This window comes from Rhinopithecus bieti, unplaced genomic scaffold (assembly GCF_001698545.2).
Source record: "Rhinopithecus bieti isolate Rb0 unplaced genomic scaffold, ASM169854v2 scaffold_15336, whole genome shotgun sequence".
Lineage (NCBI taxonomy): Eukaryota > Metazoa > Chordata > Mammalia > Primates > Cercopithecidae > Rhinopithecus > Rhinopithecus bieti.
In genome coordinates this window covers 475,819-498,206 of record NW_016808678.1, presented here as the reverse complement: position 1 = coordinate 498,206, position 22,388 = coordinate 475,819, and the positions used below count along the sequence as shown (strand labels likewise).

The window sequence follows — 22,388 nt, the reverse complement described above, 5'->3', positions numbered from 1 at the left end:
GCTCACTGCAAGCTCCGCCTCCCGGGTTCACGCCATTCTCCTGCCTCAGCCTCCCGAGTAGCTGGGACTACAGGCGCCCGCCACCTCGCCCGGCTAGTTTTTTGTATTTTTTAGTAGAGATGGGGTTTCACCGTGTTAGCCAGGATGGTCTCGATCTCCTGACCTCGTGATCCGCCCGTCTCGGCCTCCCAAAGTGCTGGGATTACAGGCTTGAGCCACCGTGCCCGGCCATCCCTTGATCTTTTATCATTAATGTACTCTCATCTAATTAACAGTGGTTTTTTTTTTTGTTTTTTTTTTTTTAGAAATTGACTTTTATCAAGTCTTTCCAAAGTATCCAACTTAGTTTTCAAAGAAAATTTCTATTTTTATGTTCATCTAATAAGTGACAGTAATAAGTCAATCAGCTCATGTAATCACAGTAACAAACAGCAGGATTGTGGATACACACAGTAGAGTCCTGATATGCTGCAGCTGGACAAGTGGAAGCTGAGCAGGCAGGGCACCCCCTGCCTGCCCCACGCCCCCAGCCAGGACTCCAGGCCTTCAATGTTCAGTCTTCCCATGGCACCAGTCATTTGTTTTGTATAGGGAGCAGAGAAGGTTATTTAATCTGTTTAGTCAGATAAGTGGCGTTTGCTTGTATGTGAAATTGCTTTCTTTGCTGTGCCGTGAAGAGGTATACAAATATAAGGTGCTGTTACTGATTATTCAGCCAACATTTATGGACTACCAACTCTGTACCTGGCACAGTGTTGGTTCTGGTGGTCAGAGATGACAAACTCCTACCCCGGGAGTCCACTGAGCGACCGTGCCAATAGGTCATGGCCTCAGAGCCGTGTGGCCCACGGCCCCTGTGACTCTCTCTGCTGTGGACCTTTCTCCTAGAACCCGATCATCAGCCAGTTCTTCCCCACCCTCCTGCTCTGGTCCTTCTCGGCTCTGCTCCCCTCCATTGTCTACTACTCTACACTGCTGGAGTCTCACTGGACCAAGTGAGTACCCGGGAGTCCTGAGGCCCTGCCCCTAAGACGTATGTGTCTGACCGCTCCCTTGTCCACACCCTGTCCCCCAACTGCTCAGCCAATGGGCACGTGGCAGGGGCCTCACTGGGGGCACCTGGAGCATCTGGGGGACTATGAGTACTCACCTTTGACTTCCTGCAGGTCGGGGGAAAACCAGATCATGATGACCAAAGTCTACATATTCTTGATCTTCATGGTGCTGATCCTGCCCTCCCTGGGTCTCACCAGGTATATGCCACCACCTCCTGCTATAAATTCAGAATAAGAGTCATATCAGGAGAGCACTATCCCCAGGAGAATGCAAATGGTTTGGTAGCAGAAGCAAACCTCTAACAATATCTAAGTGTGTCACAACCTGTTGGCGTGCAGTAGGGCTGGGTCATTGATTCTTCTGGCAATATGATTGTTCTTCTTTAAAAAAGAAAATAACACCATATTGGTCAGGCTGGTCTTGAGCTCCTGACTCAGGTGATCCACCCGCCTTGGCCTCCCAAAGTGCTGGGATTACAGGCGTGACACTCCGTCTAAAAAAAACCAAAAAACAAAAAAGAAAGAAAAGAAAAGAAAAAACAGCTTGAAAATTTTGTGGCCAGGCACGGTGGCTTGTGCCTGTAATCCTAGCATTTTAGGAGGCCGAGGTGGGCAGATCGCTTGAGTCCAGGGGTTCCAGCCTGGGCAATATGGCGAAACCCCATCTCTACAAAAGAAAAAAGAAAAAGAAATTTACCAAGGACCTTCCACTGAGGGAGGGCCTCATTATGGCTTTGTTTATCTCAAGGAAGGAAGTTTCTGTTAAAGCAGACTGTGACAGGTCATGCTGTAGTAATGCATCGTTGAGAACAAAAGTCGATCTCGAGCTTTGGCCTGTTTTTAGAGCAAAAGAAAATGAAAGCATATGTAGTGACAATATAGAATGCTGGAAATAAACTCTTAGGGGTTCCTTTGTTTTCAGTCTAGATTTTTTCTTCCGGTGGCTCTTTGACAAAACTTCCTCGAAGGCTTCCATCAGGTTGGAGTGAGTATTGCCAAGTTGAGTTTTGGAGCCATGGCTGTGGGTGAGAGTCCCACAGGGGCTGGGGCTGCAGTAGGGTGGGTAGGGGTGCTCGTAGCCTATGCTTCCGAACAGGCATCTTTCTCCCCAGACAGCAGGGCTTGGGGCCTCACCTCCACCCAGCCAGGTTCCTGGGAGCTGACCCACTTTGTGCTATGCTTGCAGAAATGTGGTTAATTTTTTAGGCCGGAACTCAATTAGCAGCTGTCTCATTCATTCTTTGAAACTTACTGAGCACAGAGTCACATGGGGAGAAGGAATTGCTGGGTCTCAGTGGTGCCAGGGAGTGGGGAAAGGAGAATAATAATTAAACATGGCAACCGGGATGCCTCTGGGCTCTGGGGATTATTTTTGCCATCACAGAATTAAACTTACTGCCGATGTATCCTTGTTAGTATTTTAAACTTACACCATGCCACTTAATAGTAATAGCTATTGTTTAAGAAGACACTACGCTAAATGCTTTATGCATCTTTTGCTCACTGAATCTTTACAATGAGCTATGAGGAAGATACTATTATCCTCTCCATTTTACAGATGAAGAGACTGAGGTTCGGGGATGTTGAATAACTTGCCCAAGTCTACCCAGCCAGTTAAGGAACAGAGCTGGGATTCAACCCCAGCCCCTACAGACTATACGTTAGGTCTTAATATAGGCCCAGAGGCTTGGCATTGACTTTCCTAAAAGAATGTGCTTACCTGTAAGGATGGGGTGAGTTATTTTAAATGAGTTCTTGCTGAGTAAGCTGATGAGTTGGGAACTGGCAGCTATGACAGACACACATACATACAACCAGCAATAGTCTAGGTTGACAGTGACTTTCAGATTGACAAATCCAGTGAACAACTCAATTCTCATCTTATGATCTATCAGCGACATCTGACGTATTTATCCGAGCCTTCCTTCTCGAAGCTCTGCCTTGGCTCGCTCATCTCATCTTGGCATCCTCTTGTCACCCTCCTTGGTGGGTTCTTTACCATCTCCCCAACTCTAGATTTTGGCTGCCTGAAGGCTCAGCTCCCAGTTCTGGGTCCACACTGCCTCTCTAGGTGACTTCAGCTGAACCCATGGCTTCCATGCCATGAGACTGCTCCTGAATTAACTTATGCGGACAACATCCACATTTATGCCTCTAGCCTGCACCTCCAGGCTGATAACCCAACTGCCCACCTCAAATTCCAGCTGGAGTTTTACTGGGTACCACGGATGTTACCTGCCCAAAACCAGACTCCTGACTTTTACCCTCAAATCTGCTACTCTATAACTTTCCCCATTCCATATTGTTTTTCTAACTGTTTTGGCAAAAAACCTCAAAGTTCACCTTGTTTCCTTTCTATCCCTCCCATGCCATACCCAGCCTATCAGCAAATCCTGACAGCTCTCTCTCTAAAGTAGATCCAGAATCCCTCCATATCTCACCAACTCCAACACAACTGCCCTCGCCCCACATGGGGATCACACAGCGGCCATCTGCGTAGTCTTCCTGACCCCATCGGAACAGATCCCTTCCTTGCCCTGGGTCTGCCCCCAGCCCCTTTCAGTCTTGTCTTCTGCCTTCCCCCAGCCCACTGCTGTCCAGCCCCACCTGCCCTTTTGTTCTTCCTGGATGTGCAGCAGATGAGAGCATCCTCAGGCATCTTATATGTTGTTCCCTTTCCCTGGAATCCTGTCTTCCCAGGTTTTGGGATGACTTGCTCCTTCACTTCTTCACATCTCTGCACGAATATCACCTTGTTAGAAAGGCTCCTTCAACCCTTGTATAACATAGGAACCCTCCCTGCTTTATTTTCCTCTAGGACTCACCACCCCCGGCATATGGAATATTTGTTTGTTTGCTTCTTTGTGCCCCCAGCTAGAATGTGAATTTCAAGAGAGTGGGGGCAGGGGCTTTGTTCTGTTCTTAATGTCTGGAAAGGTACTTGGCACACGGATGTGTTCTCCAAGTATGTGCTGAATGAAGGGAAGACTATACAGCCCTCCCAGGGGCTTTCTGCTCCTGCCCAGCCTAGGAGCCCCTGCTCTCCCTCCAAGAGCGGCTCTCAGCTCACAGACCTGGGTCCCGGTTTCCCCAGGTGTGTCTTCCTGCCTGACCAGGGTGCCTTCTTTGTGAACTACGTCATCGCCTCGGCCTTCATCGGCAATGGCATGGAGCTGCTGCGGCTGCCAGGCCTCATCCTCTACACCTTCCGCATGATCATGGCCAAGACGGCTGCCGACCGCAGGAATATCAAGCAGGTGCCATCCCCTGGGCCCAGGGCTGTGCCTCTGACTCCCCCTCCCATGTCCCCCTTCACTGACCCGAGGGCCTCTCACCCCCACTACCCCCGCTAATGGGTAGCATTTACCCGACTACCCACTAATGCAGGCACTGGGCTAAGTGCTTCTCAAACCCGGGCCCAGGCAGGCGTGGTCTCCTCCAGCCTCCTCTCTAGCTCACAGGCTGGAGGAGAGAGTTTGGGACTCTGGCATTTGAAACAGTTTGATCACACACATACATACCTACAACTCAGACCAACCGACTCTTTTTCCGTGGGTGCCCATTTGCATAAATTCTTAGCCAAACCCCAGATGTCAAAGGCATTTTTGGCTTATGGCATTTATTCCAGGATTCCCTGAACCGGAGGGTGTGGGATTCTCTTTTCTTCTCCTCTGCCATGGCGGGCACTGCGTGAGGAAAGTGGGAGAAGTGCTGCATTCCTTCATTTCATTCTCAGCCCCTTATGAGCTGGGCACTGCTAGTATCCCGATTTCACAAAGGCACGAACTAAGCTGGCCCAGGATCCCCTGCTAGAAGGGCTGGAGTCATGAGGAGTCACTCTACACCTCTTCCCCGACCACCTCTTCTCTCCAGGGGCTCACATGCCTGTTGGGTGGACAGGATTGGAATGAAGGGAGCACTAGCAAACATGCATCACCGTGCCTCAGGAGGGCTGGGTGCGCTGAGTGAAGCAGGGCAGGCTGGGAGGGATGGGAAGGACCTTGGGAGGCGGGGAGCCACGCATCTCCTATTTCCAAAGTCCTCTACCCCGCTCTCCCCTCACCACTTGGAGAGCACAAAAGGGTGTTTGAGGTGGAACAAGTCCATAAGCTCCTCACCACCTCCTTCTCCCAGAACCAGGCCTTCCAGTACGAGTTTGGAGCCATGTATGCATGGATGCTGTGTGTCTTCACTGTCATCATGGCCTACAGCATCACCTGTCCCATCATTGCGCCATTTGGTGAGTGGCCCTGGAGCCTCTCCCAGGGTATGTGGATGGCTGATTGCACCAAGCCTCTCGGGGACAGCTATCACCAGGTTGTGCCCAGGTTGGAGTTCCCAAAACCACAGCCACAAGAGCCATAAGCTGCCAAAGACCCACTTGACACCAAATTTCACTCATTTCTTTCTTTTTTTGTTTTGAGACAGGGTCTCATGCTGATGCCCAGGCTGGAGTGGCATGATCTTGGCTCACTGCAACCCCCGCCTCCTGGGCTCAAGCCATCCTCCCACCTCAGCCTCCTGAGTAGCTGGGATTACAGGTGCCCACCACCACGCCTGCCTAATTTTTTGTATTTTTAGCAGAGACGGGGTTTCACCATGTTGGCCAGGGTGATCTTGAACTCCTGACCTCAGGCGATCCACCTGCCTCAGCCACCCAAAGTGCTGGGATTATAGATATGAGCCACTGTGCCTGGCCTCATTCATTTTTAAATGAATTCCTCCCACTGGCCCTCAGCTAGGACCTCTCTCAGTACTTCTGGTCTGAGGTTCTCTGCCCAGTGACCACGTCGTTCATGGTTGATTTCTTTAGCAGCAAGTAAAAGAGTCACAATCACAGCTCTCGTGCTGCTTTCACTTCGGCAGATGCCTGCCTCCAGAATCGTCTTGGAAAGAGGCTGTTTCACACTTGGATGTCTGGCCTCCGTTCCTCCCCAGCCCTTCCCGTGCAGAGCCCCCGTATGGCATGCTCCCACACCTTATCCTACAAGGCAGGTCTTGTTTCTATTCCCCCTTCACAGATAAAGAACTTCATATGTTGTTAGTAAGCAGGAGAACCAGGATTTGAACTCAGGACTGTTTAAAGACCAAGGTCCTGGCCACTGAAATAAAACATCTGGAGCTGGCAGACGAATGAAAGGCTCTAGAAGGAAACAAGACCCAAGAGACTGCTGGCAGCGATAGCTGAGGTTTAGGGGGAGAAGTTGTTTTAGTTTTCACTGTATACTCTCTTGTGTAGTTTTAAAAATTTACAGTATTTACACTTTCAAAACAAAATTTATTTTTTAAAAAAGAACCTGGGACCAGGCACGATGGCTCACTCCTGTAATCCCGGCATTTTGGGAGGCCTAGGCAGTGGATCATCTGAGGTCAAGAGTTCGAGAACAACCTGGCCAACATGGTGAAACCCTGTCTCTACTAAAAATACAAAAATTAACTGGGCATGGTGGCAGGCGCCTATAATCCCAGCTACTCGGGAGGCTGAGGCAGGAGAATCACTTGAACCCAGGAGGCAGAGGTTGCAGTGAGCCAAGACTGCACCACTGCACTCCAGCCTGAGCAAAAAGAGCGAGACTCCGACTCAAAAAGAACCTGGCATAATAGAAAAGGCAGCACCCACTTTCTGTTGGTCCCCCATGTGTGCTCTTGTGCCACCCCTGGGGTAAGATCCTCGGGCCTCATTCTGTGTTGACTGATGAGGGCGGGGATCAGCTGGGTGGGAGAAGGCCAGGGGTGTGGGAGCACTGACATACGGGGGCTCAGCATGGGAAGGGCTGGGGAGGAATTGAGGCTAGACATCCAAGTGTGAAACAGCCTCTTTCCAAGATGATTCTGGAATGTTAGTGTTCTGTGGGGACAGGATCACAGACATGTGACTCCCTTGGTCACATGTCCACTCCCTTGGTGTGGGGTCCATCCCACAGACCCTGAATGAAAGACATACACTGACAGATATTTTGCCTGTCAGTGCGACTAAGGGGCTCTGCTGCCTGAGTCTGCACCCGTGGATGATCAAAGGTTGGTCTCAGGACCACATAAGTAAACAAGCTATTTGGATAAACTCCCCCACATTCCTATGTATCTACGCCCTAAGCTTTTGAGAGAATTCAGCTGCCTTCAGCCAAACCCTTTACTGAAGTTATGCAAACCTCTCGGCCTTCCAAGGTTTGTGTCTATTTCCTATAAATTTATCTTAATTTTCTCCCACCACCCTGACCGATCCCCTACACCTTGGGGTCACAGAGAAGTGAGGAAGCGGGTAGGAGGCAGAAAGAGAAAAAAAACTAGCAGCCAGAGGTGCAGGATGCCTCATTTTGTGTTCAAGCAGTAGAGCAGCAGCCCCAGTCCTGGCTCCTTGCCAAAACAGCTGCCCCTGAGAGGAAGAGGGCAGAGGCGTGTGTGTGGCCCTGCAAGGTCTCCAGCTCACAGCCCCATCCCCTGCAGGCCTCATCTACATCCTGCTCAAGCACATGGTGGACCGGCACAACCTCTACTTCGTCTACCTCCCAGCCAAGCTGGAGAAGGGGATCCACTTTGCTGCTGTGAACCAGGCCTTGGCAGCCCCCATCCTATGCCTCTTCTGGCTCTACTTCTTTTCCTTCCTGCGCCTGGGTGAGCGGCCCTTCCAACCTGGGGCCAGTCCTTGGCTTCCCATCCCTGCATCCCCACCAGCCAGTCAGATCCCCCATTGCTTTCACAGCATCAGCTTGGCATCCAGTCAGAATGTGGTGCCCAGCGTGAGGGCTGGTTAGGTGTCCAATCAGAATGTGATACCCAGAATGAGGGTTGGTTACATGTCCAATCAGAATGTGTGCCCAGAGTGAGGACTGTGGTTAGGTGTCCAATCAAAACAGGATACCCAGGGTGAAGGCTGGTTGGGTGTGGTGTTGACAGCTGAGCTCCTAAGCTAGCCCCAGGGCAGGTGTAACCCTTGTGAAGGGTGGGTCAATTGTCCCATATGTCCCTGGAGAGAAGACAGTGCTATTATCAGCTGTGCAAGGACTGAACCAGAGGAAATGGGGAAGCTGATCCAGATTGCCCTTTGAGGGTGGTGGTTGGGCCCGGCTCCTTGTATCTCCTGGCATGGAAGAGGTGGGGACATGGAGGAAAGAAAACTGACACTCCTGGGGGAAAGACATGTCTGCCCTGGTCAGACTGGGGGTGTGGGAGGGTTCATCCTACCTAGCCCAGGGCACTGGAGACTGGAGGGAACGGACCCAGCAAGGAGGCTGGTGAATTGCCATTGACTTGGCATCCCAGTGCCTGAAATCCAACCAGGGATGATGCCAGCCATTCAGTGGGTCCCTCTGTGTGCTCCTGGCTGTGAAGGCACCATCCTTGCTGCTGGAGTTGAGGGCTAGGGGTGGGGGTTAGGCCTTACCTTTGTTTTCTGCCTGAGGGAGAAGTCACGGGCAGTTTCCACACCAGGTGTGGCCCCTTCCTCAGCAGGGTGAGGATAGGTGGCAGCCCCTCCCTGCCCACCCCAAGGCTAGCCACCCTCTGTCCCCAGGTATGAAGGCCCCTGCCACTCTGTTCACCTTCCTGGTGCTGCTGCTCACCATCCTGGTCTGCCTGGCTCACACCTGCTTTGGATGCTTCAAGCACCTCAGCCCTCTGAACTACAAAGTAAAGGTCCCTGACCCCACTGCCCCGTCAAGCCCTGGGAGGAACAGATGGTGGGACGGGCTCGCTCTCAACGCCTCCCACCCTTGTCTGCATCAACACAGCAGCAGCCTTCTCCAGATTCTGCTTCTCCATGGGAAAGGCGTGGGTGGTTGGGTGCCATGTGTAGCTTCCCTTGCTCCCCTCATCCCTGCACTCCCCCACCCCCATCTTCTCTCGGGCTGCTGCGGAGCTTGGTGCCAGCTGGTACTATTATTCTGGGTGTTAATAGTCTCTGTGTTTGGAGAGTGTTCATTCACAGAGATCAGTTTTGTTTATCATTGCAAGTTTTTGCTGTTATCTGCAGACAGAAGAGCCTGCAAGTGACAAAGGAAGTGAGGCAGAGGCCCACATGCCTCCACCGTTCACAGTAAGCTGTCTGTGCCCCTCAGCCTCCGAGCTTGTCGCCCTTTTTTGCTTTCGTTGTAACAGTCCCAACCAGATGGGCCCCAGCAAATGTGCTTTGATGATCTCTTGCTAAGATCACATGGCAGGCAGGTTTGTGAATTAATGGCAGAGAAGGAATCCCGGTCCCCCGGGTGTTTTAACCTGCATATTTGAAACTGTTGAGGAGATAATGAGTCTTGTCTCGGTTCATGGCCATCCCCCTTGGTTTCAGTTCCCTGCTCTGACACCTGGGAGGTGTCCTTCTCTGCATATTTAATGGCTGGTGAGTTTGGGGCTTTAGTGAAGGCACATGGTAAGGCGCTAGGGTTTGACAAAGGTTTGTCATCAGCAGTGCATCTGCCTATGCGAGGTCCTCCACTAGGTTCCACGAGGGTGTCAGACAGACTTCCCTTTGAATTCAAGAAATGAACATTGCACCTGCTTCAGAGGAAGACCCCATGGTCTTCCTCTGAAGGCTCCTTGTCTTCCTGGTTCTCCCTGCCTCCAGGGTCCTGCCCCCAGGGTGGGGCTGGTAAGCGAAAACAGAGCCCCAGGGTTCCAGAGCTGTGGCCACCGGCCTTCCTGACAGCCGGGGCCAGGACAGAGCCAACTTCATCTGCAGGGTTCTTTCTGGTGACTGCCTCCCAGGTGTCAGGCTCTCTTATCGGTGTCTGTCCTTGGATAAGTTCCAAAAGAGGGAGGGCCTCAGAAGGACTCATTATCCAGAGACACACCTGTGGCTTTGCTGGCCAGGCAGGGAACACGCAGGACAGGTGGATGATGTCAAGCCCTCACTCACAGTCAGGGTCTCGGGATGGGTGGGGCAGGGCTCTGCACCCGGGGTCAGTGGCTGGAGCCTGGGATTGGGAGGAAATGAGACTCACACAGATATGTTGAGCATCCCAGGGGTCCCAGGGCAGCGTTCTAAGCCCCCTACATAGGTAGACTTGTTTCTTCTACAAAGTGAGAAATCCTCCTAGGATCCAGGGCTGGGAAGTTTAGTTTCCTCTGAGAAACTGCTCTCCTGTACTTCCTTCTGTCATCATGAGAACTGTGTAATTGGGCTTTCTCTTTTGCCCTGGCTGCTAGGAAGTTCCACAGGTGGCATATTTTAGGTCCTAATGTCCTAAATTGATGTTGCTATTTCTTCATATGTCCTTTATGGCCACTGTCTGTGTCCTTCTGTTGGGAGGAGAAGGGCAGGAGGGGAGGGATGCAGTGTGGAGTCTCATGCCTGCCCCAAGCCAAGCACGAATCCATTTGCTGACAGCCCTACGTGCCTCGGATTCTGAACGGCTTGGCCTCGGAGAGGACAGCACTGTCTCCACAGCAGCAGCAGCAGCAGACCTATGGTGCCATCCACAACATCAGCGGGACTATCCCTGGACAGTGTTTGGCACAGAGCTCCATGGGCAATGTGGCTGCTGCCCCACAGGAGGCCTGAGGCCGGGTGAGCTGCCGGCTGGGTCAGGCTCAGGGGAGCCTGTGGGGTGAGAAAGGTGAAGCAGGGTGAGAAGACAGGTGAAGCAGGCTGACTCCCAAGTTCATGACTTCTTCCCATCTGTTTTAGGTCTCACTGCTCCGAAAAGACACAACCAGAATGGCCTGGGGCTCAGGCCCTTGGCTGAGCGGGAATGTGTTGGGACTGCCCAGCTGAGCCATCAGGTGCCCATCTTTTCTGGTCCCAGCAGTGGTGAGGGGAGCACATGCAGGCCTCACCCCTACCTTGCTCACCCAGTTCCCCCTCCGGCACAAGCTTGCGGCTCTGCAGCTGGGTGACATCCCCAGTGGTTTGTCGCCAAGACCATGTGGTGGACTTTTCGCCCCCCAAACTGATGAGTCTGGGAGAATATATGGAGAGAGAGATGTAACAAGGGGAAGGCCTCCTCCCTTCTGAGCACACACACAACCGATAACCAAAGAGATGCTGCAGTCCAGGTCTGAGATGAGCTGGCGTCCAGCTCCCCGCTCCATGGCCAGTCCCTCCCCAGCCCAGCACCCCCTCCAGGCTACACCCAGGAGTGAGCTATGAGGAGCAGGCTGGGAGGCGGCCAGTGCTCCTGCCAGCTGTGCACACACCTCTGTATCTCACTACAGTTCTGTGTTTTTGTATCATGTTGTCAGGGACACCCCATAACAGGCAGGGACAAGGACCACTCATAATGTGCCCACTGGACCACAGTTAAGATCCAGCCTCTCCCACCTCTTCAGGGCTGAGTGCATGAGTCTGCACCTCCAGGCAGGCTCTATGCAGTACTCACCCTCTGTCTGCTCCCTGCAAGGTGTGGGGGTGGGCAGTGCTCAGGGCCTCCTCGGAACCAAAGGACAGCGTGGTCGGCACAGAGGAGGGGGTGCCTGGGCTGGGTGCATCCCATTGCCCTTGAGCTGTGGCTCTGGCAGGAAGGAGGGGCTGTCCCTCTTCTCCCTCCTGGAGAGTCCAGGGGATGGGATGCAACTTAAGACTTCTGCCTGAGAAGCTTCCTCCCTGAGAAGCCTCCTCCCTGCTACCTCCAGGGGGCACCAAGGCACAAGCCTGTGCAGTGGGGGTGGGAGGGGGTGCGGAAGAGCAGGTCCAGGCTCCTTTCAGCCCAACTGGGCCAAGGCCTTGGCACCTCTGCAGGCCCTGCCTGTGCCTGTCCGCTGACCTGGTGGGCCTGGACTTTCTGACTCAGGGACCCTGTTGATGCTGACTTGCGCCTGCAGTGGCGGCCAATGCTGCCTCTGCCCCAAGCTGCCCCTGTGCTGGGAGGGGTGGGGGCGGTGCCATTGGTCTGGTGCAGCACAGCCCTGGCCAGTGGCCTCATCCCCAGTGGGCCTCCTGTGCCTCTGCCAGCAAGGAGGGGCCTGCCAGCTCTGCTTGGACAGGGGGGCACCATGTGGGGTCAGGGCATGCTTATGTCACTGGGTTCCAGCCACTGTTAGAAGTAAAGTCATTTATCATCAAGGCCATATTGCTTATCACACAGAGTTGGGGATTGGGGAGTGAGCTTGGAGGGGTGAGGGGGTAAGCGTGGGCTCCCAGCATGGGCAGGGGACGGAGGCAAACTCAGTCCTCAGAAAAGAGGTATCTTCCCAAAGAAAAGCCTGGAGGGCACTTGTGGAGGGAGGCAGGGGGCGGTGTGGGGTGGTCACTGCTGCTCCAGCACTGACAGGAACTTGCGGATGTCCTGGGCGAGCAGCTCCGGTTCCTCAAAGGCTGCAAAGTGGCCCCCACGAGCCATGTAGGAATAGGAGATGAGCTTCGGGTACTTGAACCTCACCCACTTTTCAGGCGTGTGCATTAGCTCAGAAGGGAAGGCAGAGAAGCCAGTGGGCACGTAGACCTTCATCCTGGAAGCGAAAGAGCCGATGGGAGTTGGGGGGGAGGCTGTGGCCCTGCGCCTCTCCGTCCTGCACAGCAGGGGGTTCAAGAGCCTGGGGGATGAGATCAGCTGGCCCACTCACAAGGAGCCATAAAGAAAAGGACAAATCCAGGGTCTCAAACACTCCTCTCACTATCCTCTCTTTTCTGAGAGGGCCACCCAGGCAGGGGCACGGGCCAGCCTCTAAATCCCCACCTTTGAGGGTCTCCATTTGAGACTTGGAAATCCCAGAACCATCAGTGCTACTCAGACCAGCATCCTGGACTGGGGAGCAGTACTGAAGGCCGCCCGGGAGCCAGGCACGTGGTCCCTCCATGAGGGCTTTCTCCAAACCCCTTGACCTTTAGTGTTCCCATCCAAGGGCCCTCTATAGCACCCCTGCAGGCAAGGCTATACTTATCCCACCACTGAGGGCCCTTACTGGAGCTCCAGACTGGCCATCCCCCTGCCTCCAGCCTCAGAGGCCCCTGTTCTCAGTCAGCCAGGCTCACCGCTCATGCTTCTGGGTCATCCAGCCCTGTCCCAGGTTCTCCTTGTAGAAGCGCTGGGAGGAGACGATGGTTGCTGTTGTCCAGTAGAGCATGACGTTGGTCAGCAGGTCATCCAGGGAGAACTTCCTGGGAACGCAGAACACAAAGCCCCACTCTCAGTGCTAGATGCAGTTGTGTGGCAAAGGGCAGCTGGACAGTCCTACAAATGCCAGGCCCTGACCATGCGACTTCCCTCCTCAGACCTCATGCAAGGTGTGTGGTATCCTCATGTCACAGGCAGGCTTTGCCCAGGACTCCAGACTGGAGTGCATGGATTTAATCGAAGTGTCTCTTATCACCCCAAGGTCCTCCCCCACACCCACCTTGACTCTACACATCCATCCCCTCTCTCCTGCCACTGACATCTCCTTCCTCCACTCCACCCCTGCACCATGAAACTGCTCAGGGCATCAGCTACTATGGTGACCACGTACCAGGCAGCATGTTCCAAGCTCCTTACCTTCATTTAATTCATGTTTTCCTCTCAGTAGCCTATGGGACATAGGTACTATTATCTCCATTTTACTTATTAAGTGGAGAATCCAAACCTGGGCAACTTGGGTCTAGGATGCACACTCCACAGCCCCCACCCCACCTTCCACTGTCCCCAGAGCAGGCGCTCCCAACCCCACCTTCCTCTCTCAAACCCTGGATCTCTAGCAACAGCAGCACGGAGCAGGGACAGAGATAAAGGGAACAGCCTTTTCAATGTGATTTTGGTGGCAAAATGAAAACATCAATGAAAACTAGTTCCAGTACACATGCCAACTCTGTGAGATGGATTTCTGCACGTCGGCCAAATGCTTCCATCTCCCTTTCGGCTCTGCCCGCCGCTTGAAAACTACCACCACCACCATTTCCACTCTTGTGTGTTCCGGTTCTTTCTGGAACACAGATCTGATCCTGTCTGCCTCCTGCTCAGGGCTTTGGTGCTCCCTGTAACCCGGGGCCAGAGCTGCAGGAGTGGCCTAGTGGGACAGTCTGGTGGGGCCTCGCGTCTGGTTCCAGGTATCCGTGTACAAGGAACAGGCCAGACCCCTTGCCAATGTGGTCCTGCAGGAGCTCCATCGACCCCTGGGTCCTGCTGAATGTAGGGCAGGGGAAGCAGATCCCAGAGGAAGGCCCTACTGAGGCTCTTGGAGGAGGTGAGGACCTGCCTGCAAGAATGAGTTTGCTTGCAATCTGGCCCCAGCGTACCTGCTTCAGCCTCTGGACAAGCCATCCTTTGCAAGCACCCTTTCCTTGCATTTTTTATGGCTTTTCTCTTTGCCTAAATTTCTCTCTGCCTAAATTTCTCTCCTCCATCCAGCAAACTCCTACTCATCCTCCAAGGCCCAAATCAGATACATTCTCCTGGTCATTTCCCCTCTCTGCCACTTAGACAAAGAGAATCCTCCTTACACTGAATTCTCACAGTCCTTTGTGCATTCATTCAACATCTAGGTACTGGGCTCCCACTGTTCACCCGGCACTGTTCTAGGTGATGGGGCTAGAGCATGGCCAAGACAGAGTCCCTACCCCTAACGCGGGATTCAGTCTCATTTTACTCTCTTTCCCATCCCCAGCACTATCTGGTCCTCTGTGTGTCACTGAAGGAATAAAGGGATGGGCCCTGGAAAGGGTGGGTCAGAGCTGACCTTGGTGAAGCCTGAGTCAGACCACAGAGCTGGGAGTCAGGCATGTAGAGGATACAGCCTTAAAGGCTCTGAGAGATGTAACAGCCTCCTGTCTTTCTGCGACCACCCTCCTGGAACACACAGTCATGTGACCCTGATGCCAGGTTCTCCAGGGAAGCAGGAGGAAGAGCCCAGATGCTCTTGGCAATAACGTGGTGCCTGCTGCCCTCTGGGCTCCCTAATCCCCAGAGGGGCCTGTTCAGCAAAAGGAGCACAAGCAGGTGAGCCTGCATCCTAGTCCTGACCATGCACTGTGAGGCTGGGAGCAGCTCACCAGGCCACCTCACCCGAAAAATGCAGCTACGTTGGTCACGGGGTGAGGCTTTGTAAGAAAGTCAACAATAGAATTTGGTGAGCGCCCCATACAGAGCAACCAGACAAGGGGATGAAGAGGGTGAGGAGGTTGGCTGCTGGGCCAAGGGTCACGACTGCAGGGGCAAACCAGGGTCTCACCTTTCCAGGCCTCCATCCTCCAGGTATCGGAATTCCGTATTGGTCCAGGTGGAAAACTTCTCTAGAATATAGGCAGCCAGACCCACAGGAGAGTCATTCAGAGCAGAGCCTGGCGTGGGGGGGAGCAAGGGAGAGACTCAGGCCTGGGGACCAGGGAGCTGGAGCTTCACGTGTGACATGTGGCACTGGCCACAGAGGGCGGGGCTGTGGGCAGGAGGCCACGTTCGAGCACAGGTCTGCCCTAACTCCTGATGCTCACACGCTTCGCTTCCTTAACTCTCTGCCTCGGCATCCTCATCTGATAAACAGTTAGCTTCCTTCAAACGGAAGGGCCCATGCCTCTGCATTTGGTGGGGTCCCAGTGAGAAGTGCTGTTTTAAAAGGTGGGGTTTTCAGTCTATGTGTTCTGATTCATGAAAAATGAGAAGCCACCTAAAAAAGTCTAAAATAAGGGATCAGTTACAAATAAATATTGATATACTCATAAGCCAAAATACTGTACAGTCATTAAAAATGGCTGGGACAGGCTGGGGGCGTTGGCTCATGCCTGTAATCCCAGCACTTTGGGAGGCCGAGGAGGGTGGATCACTTGAGGTAAGGAGTTCAAGACTATCCTGGCTAACATGGTGAAATCCTGTCTCTACTAAAAATTAGCCAGGCATGATGGCAATGCCTGTAATCCCAGTTACTTGGGAGGCTGAGGCAGGAGAATTGCTTGAACCCGGGAGGCGGAGTGTTGCAGTGAGCAGAGATCGTGCCACTGCACTCCAGTCTGGGAGACAGAGCGAGACTCCGTCTCAAAAAAAAAAAAAAAAAAAAAAGTAGGCTGGGACAGGCTGGGTGTGGTGGCTCACACCTGTAATCCCAGCACTTAGGGAGGCCAAGGTGGGTGGATCACCTGAGGTCAGGAGTTCAAGACCAGCCTGGCCAACGTGGTAAAACCCCACCTCTACTAAAAATACAAAAAATTAGCCAGGCGTGGTGGTGGGTGCCTGTAATCCCAGCTACTTGGGAGGCTGAGGCAGGAGAATTGCTTGAACCTGGGAGGTGGAGGTTGCAGTGAGCTGAGATTGCGCCATTGCACTCTAGCCTGGGCAACAGAGCAAGACTTGGTCTAAAAAAAAAAAAAAGAAAATGGCTGTGACAACAGCATAGATGAATCTCACAAACATAATATTGAGCAAAAGAAGCCGGACTCAAGGGTACATACTCTGTGATTCTATTCACAGAAGGAGTTAAACAGGCACAACCAAAACCATCTCAGTCAGAAGTCAGAGCATGGTGCCTGGGAGAGAACCCTGAGGGGCATCTGGAGTGTTGGGGACGTGTTGGTGATATGGACATACTTGACTTGTAAAAATTAATCACCAAAATGTTCACAAGTTCTTTTGAGGGAGAGGAGATGTGGGGAGGGAGGAGAGGTTATACGAGATTGCCTTTAATGTTTTGTACTTTTTGCATTTTTAATCTTTTTGACAATGAACATGTATTTTATAATCAGAGAAAAATACTGATTTTATAAAGTGCCATTATTATGATTATGAGCTGCCTCGTGTGTGTGCGCATGGGACTGCCACGAAAACTATAAAGAACCTCAAAACGGGCAAGACAATTCCTGGGTGTCTTCTGAACACGATCTAGGGAGTTACCTAGCAGACCTTCCGGACTTACGTGATTCTATAGAGTTCCCATCTTTCCTTGTCATTGAGCTATTTTACAGTTCTGTGAATTGTAGAGAACCGAGGGTAATGCGAATGACTCGTTCATAGAGGCAAATGCATTTTGTCCCATGACGATTTAATTGATATTACTCTGTGGATGTTGACAAGTTTTGTGTCTGTCAGCAAATTAATTTCAGTGTTATTTGTCTTTGAATTGTTTCTTTTTAAAATTTTACTGGTTCCTTTATAAATTTATCTTTTTGAAAAAAGTTTTGTCCTGGACCCTGTTTAACAGGACCCTGGTGGCAGATGTGGTTGCTGGGCCCTCCCTCACTGCCTGGGAACCTCTTTCCCAAGGCCCCAGGGTACCCTCTCCCCTCTCCCCTGCAGCCCAGAGCTGCCCACCCCCAGGATTCCTCCTACCCCAACCCCTCCATCCCTCTGCTTTTCAGTGTAGGATATAGACTCAGGGGTGGGAGATCAGGGGTGAAGCCACTATGAGTCGGCTAAACAGAGTTGCTAAATTGGCCTGGGAATCTGCTGAGAGTCCATCCTCTTGATTTTATGGGAAAATGCAGTTTAAAGATCTAAAGGGCTGGGAGGTCCTTATAAGAGGCTTTCTCCTGTGGGCAGCATTGGGGTGGGGTGGTGAGGTTCCCCCGCGGGGTCTTGCCACCCCAGTGGAGCCAGCAGTGGGCAAGGCCCCCTGAGCATGCTCACCCACGGTGTCGGGCTTGGTGCACTGGATGTGCATGTAGCCGCTCTCCCTCATCAGGCTGTAGAAGACCTTCTCCTTGACGGGGTACAGCAGCTCCACATCCCTCTCAGTGTAGCCAAGAAACCTCCCGAAACGCCGTCCCAGGAGAAGGGTCAGGGTAGAGAAGTTGCTTAAAACCAAAGCCATGTTCAAGTGCAGGCCTTTCACGTGGCTGAGGGCAGAGAGAGGGGCCCAGGTGAGGCTGGGGTGGTGTCAAGGAGAGGGGGAGAGGAGAGATGGCGGAGGATGAACAGGCCTCAGGGTTGAGGATCGAGCACAGGGCCAGCCTCTTTCAGCACCAGCCCCACTGGGGAGGCCAGGGGAGTTGGAGGAGGGAGGTTGGGGAAAAATAGAGTTTCTGGGGAGTTCTGCTCAGGGCTGTCCCAGAGCTTGGTCCAGCAGAGGTCTAAAGCCTGACATTCGCCTCCTATCATAGGCCTTCTCTGCCTGGGAACCTGGCCCAGAGCCGCAACCCTGGGTTATAGACAGGAAAATCCAAGTCAACATGCCTCAGGCACTGCTGAGTGACAGGTCACACTCCCTCCTCTCCCCTGGGGGGACCTTGGCCCACCCTGCACAGAGGTCCATCTCTTAGAGGACACACACGCACAAACACACACCCACCACCCCGACAGTGACCTCACCTGGGCACCAGCTGGGCCATATTGGTGCAGATCAGGGCCCCCCAGTCCCCTCCTTGAATGTAGAATTCCTGGAAGCCCAGCCGCAGCATCAGCTTGTAAAAGATCCTGGCGGTGGCCACCGAGTTGAACCCTGGCGGTGATGGGGAAAGGCATGGAGTCACAGGCAGATTGCTCCATGGGCCCTCTGGGTGTTCTATGAAATTTCTCAGGCCCGCCTCCTCCCAGGTAGAGGTGAGAAAAGCTCACAGAGACAAGAAGGAATCCTGGAGCCCAAACGTAGGGGTGGCATCTCCAGCCCTGGAGGGTAGTGTGTCTGGGGCCAGCCTCTCTGGCCCCTCCTTTCCCAGCTTCCTAGGGCTAACTAACTCCCTGCTCACCCTCCCGGAAGGAGAGCCTGGTGGGAACATCTGGCCCACCCTTGGCAAGGACGGGGCAGTTATGGAGGCTCTAGCAGCCCCATACCCTTCTTGGAGGATGCCTCTGAAAAGCCATAGCCAGGGATGGAAGGGCAGATGACTTCAAAAACGTGCTCATCGCTCAGGCCATGGTTCTTGGGGTCAGTCAGGAGTGGGATGATCTTATAAAACTCGTAGAAAGAGCCAGGCCAGCCATGCACCATCAGCAAGGGCTTCGGGGTACGGCCTGCGGGCAGCTGGGGGGGCTTCACGTGGATGAAGTGGATGTCCAGCCCTGGGGGAGAGAGCACAGTCAGGGTGGAGGGAGAGAAGACCCTGTGTGGTCAGGCTCTGGCACCCCCCAGAACCTGGATATTGAGTACTGCCAGCCTTAGTTCCCCCATCCTCCGACAGTAATGGCTGACACTGGTTTCATATTCACACTGTGCTCCAGGTGCACAGACGTCCTCACTCGCCTTTACCACCTCCCTGCAAGGGAGCTACGATTATTGCCTCCCGGTTTCCTTAGAGGTGCCCCCTGATGGCAGGGCCAGGTCTGTACAGGCACTGCTGGGTTTCCAGGGCTCAGGACAGCTCCTGGCTCACAGCAGGCCTCCATAAATACTTGGTCTATAATTTAAAATCTGGAGGGTAGGGAGAAAGCCCCACATATCCAGCAATATGGGATTAATCAAGTATAGTCTGACAGTATACTGGAGTCCAATTCAGTCATCTAAATGGACAGGGTAGATGTATATTTATTTAACATAGAAAACAGATCAGTAGATATTACTGGGAGGTAAAAGCATATGATCAAGTCATATCCATTGTGTGACCCAGGTTTTGTAAAGTCATCTATGCGTATACTGTAGTTATACCATATATTGGTGAGTTTTTAAAATTTGGGAATGTAAAAAGCAGCTCTCTCCGAGCAGTAGATTCCAGTGCTTTTAATTTCTCTTTGAGTTTTATGTACTTTCCATTTTTTCTACAGTGAACAGGTATTAAATGCATAACGTTTTCATACACAGTGACAAAATGTTACCTTTTCTAATTACCAAATGACATTTTCTTTAAAGTGGAAGATTTTTGGGCCTGGTGTGATGGCTCATGCCTGTAATCCTAGCACTTTGGGAGGCTGAGATGGGCAGATCACCTAAGGTCAGGAGTTCGACACCAGCCTGGCCAACATGGTGAAACCCTGTCTCTATGAAAAATACAAAAAAATTACCCGGGCGTGGTGGCAGGCGCCTACAATTCCAGCTACTCGGGAGGCTGAGGCAAGAGAATCACTTGAACCTGGGAAGCAGAGGCTGCACTGAGCCGAGATCATACCACCACACTCTAGCCTGGGCAACAGAGCAAGACTCCATCTCAAACAATTAAAATAAAGTGGAAGTTTTTTTTTTTTTTTTTTTTAAAGGCAATGCTGGAAACATCATCATAGCCAAGGGCAGGTAAATGGATTCCGGTCTCCTTTGGACTGACTTGGGGCCTCTGTATATCAAAAGAAGGCAGCCCCTTCCCAGGCCAGTGCCCTGGACAGCAACTGGGCCCTTATGGCACTCATAGTGAGGGTGGCTACCATGCCTGGAACCCTCTGCCACCAGGGCTGGTGCAGTCAGCATGGTGTAGCTAATGTTCTGTTCTGTCGTTAATATATTATATAAATAATACATATTTACCGTAGAAAACTCAGAAAACACAGATAAGCCAAAGGGGGAAGACTCACAGGTAATCCCACTCTCAAAAGACAACATGGTGCTGTCTGTCTAAACTTTATTTTGGAACAGTTTTAGATTGCTGAAAAACTGCCAAGAGTCCAGAGAACTCCCATAGACCTCAAAGCCGCCGGATTTCCTCCATTATTATTTTATGTTAGCATGAAACATTTATTACAATTAACAAACCAGACTGAGATATTATTAACTATAAAGTCCATAGTCTGATTTCCTTAGTGTTTACACTTTTTATTATATGGCGAGAACACTTAATATGGGTCCTACCCTTTAACAGATTTGTAAATGCCCAACACCGACGGCGCTCTGCTGTACAGCACATCTCTAGGATGTCTTCGGTTGGCAGGACTCAAACTTTACACAGCAACGATCAGCAACACCGTTTCCCCATTCCCCAACCCCTGACAACCACCCTTCTACTCTCTGCTTCTGTTGAGTTTGACTATTTCAGATTCCTCCTATAGGTGGAATCATGCGGTATTTGTCCTTCTATCCCTGGTTTATTTCACTTAGCATTATTTACTCAGAGTTTATTCATGTTGTCACACATTGCAGGATTTCCTTTTTTTCTTCTTCTTCTTCTTTTAGAGATGAGGTCTCACTGTTGCCCAGGCTGAAGTGCAGTGGCACCATCATGGCTCACTGCAGCCTCAACCTACCGGGCTCAAGCGATCCTCCCACCTCAGCCTCCCAAGTAGCTGGGACTACAGGTAGGCAACACCATGTCTAGCTCCTTTTTGTTATTTTATTTTATTTTTTTGTAGAGATGGGGTCTCACTATGTTGCCCAGGCTGGTCTCAAACTCCTGAACTCAAGCCATCCTCCCACCTTAGCCTCTCAAAGTGTTGGGATTACTGGTGTGAACCACCACACCCGGCCAGGATTTTCTCCTTTTTAAAACCTGGATAATACTGGTAGCTACACACAACAAAATTTTAGCCAGAGTTCCTTAGTTTTTTCCCCTAATGTCCATTTTCTGTTCCAGGATCCCCACCAGGACCCACACTCCACTGAGCTGTCATGTCTCTTTAGACCCTTCTTGGCTGTGACAGTTCAAACTTTTTAAAAAGACTTAGAGAACATAACTTTTAACAAAAATAGAACTATACATACATTCTATTTTAGAACCTCTTTTTTCTTTTTTTTTTTACTTAACAATGTATCCTGGGTGTCCTTCTATGTTGCTAAATTTACTCCTATTCTAAAGTTTATTTTAGTAGGTGATCTTATCTCCCTTGGAACACACTGCATGATGTGAGATTCTTTTTAATTCAAATTCCACCACATTGTCATTGGAGTTTTAAATTAGAGAAAAAATACACATCCACGCTTGCGGATGCACAGGCTCTCCCAGGACGCACGAGTAAAACACAGCTGCCTCTGGCCGGCACAGGGGCAAGAGGGAGCTGCTTCTCACTATATTTCCTTCTGTGCTTTTCCATTTTAAATATTTGAATTTTTTTTTTTTTTTTGGGGGGGCGGAGTCTCACTCTGTCACCTAGGCTGGAGTGCAGTGGTGCGATCTTGGTTCACTGCAACCTCTGCCTCCCAGGTTCACGCCATTCTCCTGCCTCAGCCTCTGGAGTAGCTGGGACTACAGGCACCCACCACCATGCCCAGCTAATTTTTTGTATTTTTAGTAGAAACGGGGTTTCACCGTGTTAGCCAGAATGGTCTTGATCTCCTGACCTTGTGATCCACCCGCCTCTGCCTCCCAAAGTGCTGGGATTACAGGCGTGAGCCATAGCGCCCGGCCTTTTTTTTGTATTTTTTAGTAGAGACAGGGTTTCACCGTGTTAACCAGGATGGTCTCGATCTCCTGACCTCGTGATCCGCCTGCCCCTTGGCCTCCCAAAGTTCTGGGATGACAGGTGTGAGCCATGGTACCTGGCCTAAATATTTGAATTTTAAAAATTAAGACTTTTTAAAAATAGAGACAGAGTCTCGCTAAGTTGCCCAGGCTGGCCTCAAATTCCTGGCTTCCTCCTGCCTCAGCCTCCCAAAGTGTTGGGATTACAGGCGTGAGCCACCAAGCCTTGTCAAGACATTTTTTTTTTTTTTTTTTTT

The 22,388-nt window shown here is 51.7% G+C and overlaps 2 protein-coding genes across 9 annotated transcripts in view; one reads left to right on the top strand and one right to left on the bottom strand.

The window, feature by feature from the left end:
• Positions 1-12,051, top strand: part of TMEM63A (transmembrane protein 63A) — a 41,876-nt gene extending 29,825 nt beyond the window's left edge. For 2 of the 7 annotated variants that reach the window (XR_001888173.1, XR_001888172.1), the window contains 9 exons: positions 889-995; positions 1,167-1,253; positions 1,978-2,040; positions 4,150-4,312; positions 5,190-5,295; positions 7,500-7,667; positions 8,566-9,087; positions 10,375-10,554; positions 10,675-12,048. Coding sequence is in view for 4 of the 7 variants with exons in the window: in XM_017886963.1 (XP_017742452.1) it covers positions 889-995; positions 1,167-1,253; positions 1,978-2,040; positions 4,150-4,312; positions 5,190-5,295; positions 7,500-7,667; positions 8,566-9,044 (1,173 nt within the window). In the remaining 3 variants the exon portion in view is untranslated. Of the gene's footprint in view, positions 1-888; positions 996-1,166; positions 1,254-1,977; positions 2,041-4,149; positions 4,313-5,189; positions 5,296-7,499; positions 7,668-8,565; positions 9,088-9,612; positions 9,753-10,374; positions 10,555-10,674 lie in introns of those variants that run through there. The other 5 variants (XR_001888174.1, XM_017886965.1, XM_017886964.1 and 2 more) reach the window with 5 other exon arrangements.
• EPHX1 (epoxide hydrolase 1) overlaps positions 12,028-22,388 on the bottom strand; it is a 37,170-nt gene continuing 26,809 nt past the window's right edge. For both annotated transcript variants that reach the window (XM_017886967.1, XM_017886968.1), the window contains exons 4-9: positions 18,650-18,877; positions 18,188-18,317; positions 17,507-17,715; positions 15,126-15,234; positions 12,958-13,083; positions 12,028-12,434 (exon numbers count right to left, since the gene is read on the bottom strand). In XM_017886967.1, coding sequence (XP_017742456.1) covers positions 12,233-12,434; positions 12,958-13,083; positions 15,126-15,234; positions 17,507-17,715; positions 18,188-18,317; positions 18,650-18,877 — 1,004 coding nt within the window. In that variant the 3' untranslated portion in view covers positions 12,028-12,232. The remainder of the gene's footprint in view (positions 12,435-12,957; positions 13,084-15,125; positions 15,235-17,506; positions 17,716-18,187; positions 18,318-18,649; positions 18,878-22,388) is intronic.